The 9,528-nt window shown below is 38.0% G+C and overlaps 1 protein-coding gene across 3 annotated transcripts in view; it reads left to right on the forward strand.

The window, feature by feature from the left end:
- The window catches only part of SUPT3H (SPT3 homolog, SAGA and STAGA complex component), a 451,623-nt gene that overhangs the window by 171,046 nt on the left and 271,049 nt on the right, over positions 1–9,528 (forward strand). Inside the window, exons 1-2 of one of the 3 annotated variants that reach the window (XM_014535366.1) lie at positions 8,150–8,188; positions 8,325–8,362. The exons of the other annotated variants lie outside the window; for them this stretch is intronic. Coding sequence (XP_014390852.1) covers positions 8,165–8,188; positions 8,325–8,362 — 62 coding nt within the window. The 5' untranslated portion in view covers positions 8,150–8,164. Of the gene's footprint in view, positions 1–8,149; positions 8,189–8,324; positions 8,363–9,528 lie in introns of those variants that run through there. 3 annotated transcript variants of the gene reach the window in all.

The following is a 9,528-nucleotide window of genomic DNA, read 5'->3' on the forward strand; positions in this document are numbered from 1 at the left end:
CTCCTACAGTTCACTCATACATCCTCTTTCCTTCTTTAGCTCTGCTCTCTACTGACTCCTTTATAAAGTTCTTCCCTCCCTTCTTCCCTTCTTAAAGCTTCCGTTCAGGGGTTGGGGGTATTAACCCCCAACCCAGGGCTCAACCCCAGCCAGGTGTTCACCGCCCCCCCTTCCCCGGCCTCCCTGCTGCCATCCTACTCCCATCCCCTGCCCGGGATGCCTGGCCCAGCGAGGGTGGCCAAGGCCCGCTCGGACCCTCCACCCCGCCGTTCCGGGACCTGCCAACGGCCAGCACCAGGGGCCACCACCCTCCTTCCATTTCTGCGCCGCCTGTGTCCCGCCCCTCTTCATGCGCACCTGCTCCGGCCCCGACCCCCGCGGTCGCCACCCCCTCCTGCGTGCAGTCCTGCGTTTCCTTCCCTTTTCCATTCCTGCGTCTTTTCTTGTACCCTTTCTGTATTTCTCTTTCTCCTCTCAGCCTGTCTGTGTGCAGGCCTGCCTTCCTCTCCCTCTCCTTTCTTATCCCCTCCTATCATATTCTATCCTACCCCGGGCCTTACAGCTGCCTGAGCAGAGGGCGGGGATGCAGCCTGCTGATCCGGTTGTGACATTACGGTGTAACGGACAATTGGCATATTCCTCTATTATTATATAGGATTATGCCCTCAAGCTTCATCCACATTATTGCAAATGGCAGCATTTCCTTCTTTCTCATGGCTGAATAATATTCCATTGTATATACGCACCACATCTTTTTCATTAATTCTTTGAGGGACATTTAGTTTGTTTATATATCTTAGTTATTGTGAATAATACTATGTAAACAGGGGAGTGCAAATATTTCTTCAAGGTCTTATTTTCATTTTCTTTAGATATATATGTGGCATATAACATGGGTTGATATTCATATGTTGAACCACATTTGCATTCCACTAAAAATCCCACTTGGTCATGAGGTATAATCCTTTAATATGCTAATGAATTCTGTTTGCTACTATTTTGTTGAGAATATTTGGAACGGTGTTTATAAAGGATATTGGTCTATTATTTTCTTCTTTTGTAGTGTCTTTGGTTTTTGTATCAGAGTAATGCTGGCCTCCTAGAATAATTTAGGAAGTGTGTCTTCTCCAATTTTTTTGGTAAAGTTTGAGAAGGATTTCTGTCAGTTCTTTATATGTTTCATAAACTTCATCAGGGAAGCCATCAGGTCTAGGGCTTTTATTTGTTGGGATGTTTCAGATTACTGATTCAATGTTCTTAATAGTTGTAGGTCTATTTAGATTTTTTTTTCTACATTATGTAGTTTTGGTAGGTTTTATATTTGATCTTGGTTATTGAATTTGTTGGCATACTATTTATTCACACTACGCTCTTAAAATCTTTATTTTTGTAGAATCTGCATCAATGTCCACATTTTCATTTCTGATTTTAGTAATTTCAGTGGTGTCTCATTTTTTTAATGAGTTCTTCTACCTAAAAAAATTTCAACTTTTTGTGGTTTATTTTTTCAATTAACCAACTTTTAGTTTCATTAATTTTTCTCTATTCTTTTTGTTTTCTGTTTAATTTGTCTCTGCTTTAATTATTATTATATCCTTCTTTCTAGTTTTGGGGTTAGTTTGTTCTTATTTTTCTAGTTCCTTAAGTTATAAAGGGAAGTTGTTGATTTGAGATCTTGGTTGTTTTCTTTTTAAAAATATTTTTATTGATTTTAGAGAGGAAGGGACAGGGATATAGAGATAGAAACATGAGTGAGAGAGACACATTGATTGGTTTCCTCCTGCACGCTCCCCACCAGGGATGGATCCCACAACCCGGGCATGTACCGTGTCTGTGAATCAAACTGGCGAACTCTTGGTTTCTGGGTCAATGCTCAACCACTGAGCTGCACCAGCCAGGCAGATCTTGCTTGTTTTTAATGTAAGCAAGCTTTCATAGCTATAAATGACCCTCTAAGTATTGCCTTTGCTGTTTCCCATAAGTTTTGATAGACTGAGTTTTTGTTTTCAGTACTTCCTAATTATTTTCTAATGTCTTTTATTATTTCTTTATTTCCATTGGTTATTTAATTTGCATAATTTTGTAAATTTTTCTGTGTTTTTTGTTTGTTTTTATTTTTGTTTTTGTTTTGTCATCGCTATCTAATTCATCTTTTTGTTAGGGGAGATACTTTGTATGATACCTGTCTTTTTAAAAATCTACTAATTTGTTGCCTAACATATGATCTGTCCTGGAAAATGCCCCATGTGTATCTGACAGGAATGTATATAGTGTAGTCTTGGATAGAGTGTTCTGTAAATGTCTGTTAGATGTTTCCTAATTTATGTTGTTTAAGTCTGCTATTTGCTTACTTATCTTCTTTGTGGTTGTTCTAAACATTATTGTGGGAGGGATATTGAATTCTACTATTGTTATAGAACTATTTTTCCATTCAATTACTTTATTGTATTTTATTTTTTAGTTATAGTTTGCATTTAATACTGTTTTGTATTAGTTTCAGATGTGTAGCACAGTGGATAGACATTCATATAGGGTTACAAAGTATTCCCTCCAATAATTCAAGTGCCATCTAGCACCATAGATGGTTATTACAATACTAGAGGCCTGGTGCACACAATTTGTGCATGGTGGTGGGGGGTGTGTCCCTCAGCCCAGCCTGTGCCCTCAGGGAATGTCATTGTGATTGGGCCTAAACCGACAGTTGGACATCCCTCTTGCAATCCAGAACGCTGTATGCACCAGTGACCATACTTTTCATACCGGTGAAAGGCATCTTGCTGTTGTATGGGCAGCTATATTTTTTGCCCTGATTATAAAAAGCAGTACATAACATGATCCTTCTGAGGCAGTAGTACCATTTTCCCCATCTTATGGGTAGAAAAACTGAAGCAGAGAGAAATTAAGTAATTGGCTTTGTCACAAGTTATAAGTGTCAGAATCAGGGTTGACCACAAAATGTGCAAGCCAGAGTCCATGCATGTCATCGCTGCATCATCCTGTTTTTTACGTGTTAGAGTAGCCTTGCCAGGTTTTAATTTTTAAATCTAAGAGACTGTTCCCAATATATAGGGCAGGGTCCCTAGGCCTGGCTGGTGATCAGGGCCGATCTGTGGGGCGACTGGTGGGTGGGGTGATTGGGGCCCCTGCTGGCACCGCCCACTGGCCGGCCCTGCCCCCCAATTGCCACTGCCTCTGCCGGTCGCCTCCCTGGGGTGGGGGGCAGATGCTCAACGTGGGAGGCAGCTCCTGCATTGAGCGTCTGTCCCCTGGTGGTCAGTGCACATCACAGCGACCAGTCATTCCACCAATCGGTTTATTTGCATATTATGGTTTTATTATATAGGATATAGATTAGGATATTAAAACATGTTGAAATACTGACTAAATGGAACTAGGCTCTTTAGAGAAATGTCTGATTCCTTATCTGGGGCTAGAAATGGACATGAGTCTGGGACACCTTGTCAGGCCAGAAGGACCATGGGATTGTGTCAGAAAGACACAGGAGCCAACCTATTAGACTCTCACCAGCCAATGATGGACAATGTAAGCATCACTAGCAAAATTACAATTGGTTTAAAACCATCAAATATGTGTAATAAATTCATAATGACACTTAGAAAATAAAAAAGAAACCCTCAATCATCTTTGAAGGATAATAAAGGAACAAATCATTTTTTAACAAAAAACTAGTTAATGAAGGAAAAGAATTAATTATGTATTTGCCTGTCATAAAAAATGTAGCTCAGGGTAACTACATCATAGAGAGAAGTCGTTCTTTTTAATAGAGCTGTTCTATGAATAAATGCAGAAGGAATGCCATCGTTTTGAAAGAATGAATGCCTTATGAAAGAATGAACCCAGGCCTTGAGCACGAAAGGCTGCTCGTACCACAAAGAGAGACAGTGGCATTACATTCTCCCTGCCTTGATCGATCCTTTAGGAAGACATATTTCCTGTCCCATTCACGTAGGAAGGAGTCTTGCCACACCTGAATCTTAGAAGCCTCTGGATCTAACCAGCAGGACCTACTGGCAATGGAGGGACCGGTGGAATCACACTGTGAAGTTCACCAAGAACATCTAGACTGGGGGAAATGCTAAAGGTCAAATATCATGGCTTCAGCATCAGCAAGAAACTACAAGGAAGGAAAAAGAAGGGATGGAGGAGTACCCTGTAGATTAAGAGATATGAGTGATACCGTAGTTTGAATCCCAATTCAAACAAACTGTTAAACAAAGCAAGTAAAGGACAGTAGAAGGGGCTCAGGGGAGGGATGGGAAGTAAAAAGGACATTGGTAGTATGGGTGGTGAAATATGGACGGGATATTTGATGATACTGAGGAATTATTCTTGCTTTATGGGTAAAATATGTTATTAGAGAAAGAATAAGTTTCTATTTTATTATAGACTTTGTGCCATTAATCAGGCATAACATTAGTGGGAAAATCATATAAAGCTTTCCTTTATGTTGCCTTAGTTCACTATATCTGCTACAATGAGACCTTTAACTTTAAATCATAATAGTGTAGAACATAATATAACATTTATTATTAGTTAGCCCAGCATCCCTCAATCACAGATGATGAAACTGAGATCCTTTCAGGGACAGTAATGTAATCAGGATCATGGAGCTGAAAATCTAGTTATTGAAAACATAACTCAGATTCTTGATTCTGTCCACTGCTCTTTCGTGGTACTTATAAATGTTTTAAAAACTTTCTTTAACTCATGTCAATTTTCCAAGAAAATTTCCTGTAAATGGATATAACGGTTATCAACCTCATTGTATTATTGTGGGGATTAAATAATTTATCATGTCAGGTGCCTAGGAAGAGTACTTGGCACATAGGATAATGGGAGGGTTCATAGTTGTTGTTGTTGTTATTATTATTATTATTGATTTTAGAGGAGAAATAGCATTATTCAAGTCAGATACAGAGTGGAAGTCAAATATCTTCAGAGCCTATAATCTCTTTTATCAGTGTAATTTTTTTTAGACGAGCCCTTTCCCTTTTTCTCCCCTCCCCTTTCTAAAAGAAGGACTAGCCCTGGCTGGGTGGCTCAGTTGGTTGGAGCATCATGCCATACACCAAAAGGTTGCAGGTTCTATTCCTGGTCAGGACACACACCTGGGTTGCGGGTTACCATCCCTGGTCGGGGTATGTACAGGAGGCAATCTGTCAATGTTTCACATCGAAGTCTGTCTGTCTCTCTCTCTCTAAAAAAATAAAATAAAATAAAATAAATCAATGAAAGCATATCCTCGGGTGAGGATTTCAAAAACTGAACTAAATAATAGAGGCATTTAAACATTAGAAATCACTTTGGAATTTTACAAAACACTTTAAAGTCAGTAGGGAAAAGATGTACATTAAAGGTTTGCTCCGTGTCAGTTTCATCCTCATTTCCCTTTGTGGTAACTACTTTGTCTATTTTCTATTTTAAATTCCAGGCCCTTCCCTTAGAGCACAGGCATGCTTAGTGCCCTTACCCCTCACATCTTTGATGCTGTCATTCATATCTTTTTAGGGGAACCTTTAATTATCAATCCCAGAACATCCCATAAATCTTCATTAGGAAATTCCTTCTGAACTTTTGCTGAAAAGTAGTTACTGTGCACTGTGTGTATAGCAGCTGTTTGGCTATGTTAAAAAAAAAAAGTTGACCGTTTTAATTTGCTTTAAAAATATCCACTGGCACTGGTTCTCATTACAGATGTGTGGTTGTAACATTTCATTTTTAAAATGTGTATCCATCTTTTTTCAGTTCCTAAAGGAGTCCAAAGAAACCATCTAAAACCTTAAAAATAACCACTAAACCTACAGTGTTTCTGGTTTTTAAAAATTCTCAAGGGAGGACATTTTTTATCTTGGACTTAAGCTTCATACAGGGTGGCCCATTTAAAAGAGGCCCTGTACACAGCCACATTATTAAATGGGAACTGTTTTAAATGGGCCACCCTGTAAATCAGGATTTTTTTTTCCCAATGGATATTTACTTCTTTGCACACTTATGAGTTTAGTTCAAGTGTTCAGTTACTGTGCTTGATAAGCAGCCTTGAAATTTAAATTTTGGGCACCTAGGTGACATTGACACCTCTGGGCTCAGAGACATTAGGAAATTTGTAAGTTCATATTTTGAGAGATCATGTTTGGGTCTCTGAAAAGTTGGCTGACATTGTATGCGAATCTGCTTTTTCAAAACATGTTTGTAATGGATAAAAATACAAATAAGCTGGAAATGGAAACTTTAACATAAACAATAATATAGCTTTGGACTTTCTTTTACTGTAAATCTTTAAAAATAGAAAAGATGTCCACTTTTTTTTTTGGAATAGGTTAGGGTTAATAGTTCTTAATATTTTAACCAGAATTTCCAAACATACATTATTCTTTTCTATTACAAAAAAATAAGTCTGTGCTAGAAACGAGTTAGAAATATTTTATTTGAACCCTAGCTTGTCTGATCCAGTTTTGCTCAAGCCTGCCCCCCCAAATTTGCAGGGCAAAGAACAAGAATTTAAATGAAAGCCCATGTAGGGGAGGGTTCCCCGAAGGAGAGAGGTGGACAACCAATTGATGTCATCATAAATATCCCTGAAATCACCCGTCATAACTGGAAGACAAGGAAGGAAATGGATCCTTGGCAGTATTTGCAAATGGTACTTTGTAATGCAAGAATCCTTTGCATACATGCTATTTCAGAGGAGGATTTGAGAACCTCTGCATTTCTACCACGAATCCTGCCAATTCCCTAGAGCAGTGTGCATTTCTCAGGTCAGTAGTAACACAGCCTACAAACCTTCATGGTATTTTGATGCAGTAGCCTTTTGTTTTGAGAAATGTGGAGAAGTATTTCCCCAGGGCCCAGATGATATGAGTTATGTGCCAGTGATGAGTGTTGAAGTTGTCATGTTAGTGACATTCAAGGCTCAGGGTAGATTTCTCTCTTACCACATCTTAAAGTAATAGTGTTAAAACCAAGTATAAGTTTAATTGATTGATTGTAGAAATCTTAAGTTCTGCTTTAAATATAAATAAAATGAACCCATGTCTCAAAATTGGTACCCAGTATGCCTCTCCTAATTTACTACCAAAGGGGTCTTTTTTTTTTTTTTAAAGAATAGTTAATTGATTTTTGAGAGAGAGAGAGAGAGAGAGAGAGAGCATAACAGAGAGAGAGAGAGAAAAGGAAAAGAGAGAAACATCAGTGTGAGTGTTTAACATTTATGGACTCCCTCCTGCACACCTCCTACTGGGGATCTAGCCTGCAACCCTAGCATGTGCCCTGACCAGGAATCAAACCAGCAGCCTCTCTGTGCAAGGGACATCACCCAACCAACTGAGCTACACCAGCCAGGGCCAAAGGGATCTTTTAATACGTTTTCCTAACTCCAAACTAATTTTTGCCCAAACAAGTTTTTAGTATATTAGTACATTATAGGTCATTATAATCTTAGGACTATGGTTAACGGCTTGAATTAGAACCTCCACCTTGTTTTAATTCTACACATTATACAAAAGAGTACTTTGGGGAAAAGGATTAGAAAGGATTCCAGATAAAGTGTTTGTATAAATTGGAAGCCTTAGAAGGAAAAACAAAATAAGGAGTTGTAACAGTTAAATATGTCCTAGATCAATCAGCTTCCTCCAGGCAAATGTAAAGAAACTCAAATTAAGGTTAAGTTTTCTTTCATATTCCTAGTAAACTCACATTTTCGGAGATGTTCTATTAAAACATAGAATGAAGATAATAATTGATATCCTATAATTAGTTCTTTTTTAATATTTTTAAAATATCCTAGATTGTATGAATTATGGTTTAATAAATGATCAATATATAAAAAGGTAATCTAACAATTCTGTGGTAGCCTTGATGTTGCTGACCTACTTTATTTTTACTGAATGGCCTTGATTCAAGACAATGCCCCAATTATTCTTTTTTTTTTTCTAAAGAAGTGAGACTGTGCTCACATTTAAACCATTAGCATACCATTTAATGAAAATGTTAAAGCATAACAACTGTAAGAAAGAGCTCTTGAGTAAGGTAGTTATGCTTTCATTTGCTTTAAGAAAAATATGGTTTCTTTTATTCTTTAATGTAAAGCTCCATCTTGAAAAAGAAGAAAAATTGACATGGATCCAAATCAATTTCCTGGTTGCTTATGTTACCTCCATTTGGAAAGAAGGTGGGTTTAGTGGTCATTTCTTGAATTACTGAGGAGCACACTAGGTGTAATGAGAAGAGATATACCATATGGACATTGAGGAGACCAGGGTTCCTAATTGCAACAACCAAATTAATTACTCCTCTGCTTTATTTAGGAAACTCACCCTGACACCAAGTGGCAGCAGATAAATAAGTATGAGTCTATCTTTCCTTCTGCGTGTTAGCTTTCTATCCAGTCCAAGAACATCTGGTTTGAGGTATTGAGGGGAAAAGACAAGGAATGACTTGTTTGCTAGCCATATCATGCAAAGAAATCAATTTAATTTTAACATGACAATTTTAACTCATTGTTCATTTTGTTTCAGACATCGTATTTTTGTTGTTCATTAAATGGTGACATGGTTACTTGAGTACAGTAATAGTCTTACAAAGTGAAAAACATTATTAGTACTTGATGTGTGTGTATCAGTTTCTTGGGGCTTCTGTAACAAAGTACCCAAAACTGGGTGGCGTAAATCAGCAGAAACATATTTTCCTACAGTTCTGGAGACTGAAGTCCAAAATGAAGGAGTCAGCAGGGCCATAATCTCCATGAAAGCTAGAGGGGAGAATCCTTTCTTGTCTGCTCTAGCTTCTGGTGTTTGCAGGCAGTCCTTGAAATTTCTTGGCTTTTAGATGCATCACTTCAGTCACATTGCTTCTCCCTGTGTGTCTTTACATGGTCTTCCCTCTGTGTGTCTGACTGTGTCCAAATTTCTCCTTTTGATAAGGATGTCGGTATATTGAATTAGGGCTCACCCTAATGACTTGTTTTAGCTCCATTGCCTCTGTAAATACAGTGGGGGTTGACTTCCACATTCATTTTTGATAACCTGTAACTGTTTTTTACCATTTTAAATTAGAGTATACAATATTTCAAAAATTGGTAAGCTGTATTGTGCAGCTTAAACAACAGTATACACTTAATTGCATGTTGTTTTCTACATATTTTGACAAAATAGCAGGTTTTGGGTTTTTTTCAGAGAGTGGAGCAGCTTTCTTGCATATACTAATTAGATGGTAACTACGGTAGGAGTTCTCATCATTCTTAGATCCTGGCTCAAGTACTTCTTATTCAAAGAGTCTTTCTTGATTATTCTAACATATTTTCCTCTCTCTTCTCTGAATACTTGTAGCAGTACCTACTGGAGTCACTCTAAGTTCATGCATTATTTGGCATTGGTGTTTGATTATACTAGAGGTTGGCAGACTATGGCCTGAAGGCCAAATGCTGACAGCCATGTGCTTTGTACATGGATAACTAAGAATGGTTTTTACATTTTTTTAAATTTCTATTTCTTAAAGTATTACAAAGAGTAT

Source organism: Myotis brandtii, unplaced genomic scaffold (genome assembly GCF_000412655.1).
Source record: "Myotis brandtii unplaced genomic scaffold, ASM41265v1 scaffold143, whole genome shotgun sequence".
In the NCBI taxonomy this organism is placed as follows: domain Eukaryota; kingdom Metazoa; phylum Chordata; class Mammalia; order Chiroptera; family Vespertilionidae; genus Myotis; species Myotis brandtii.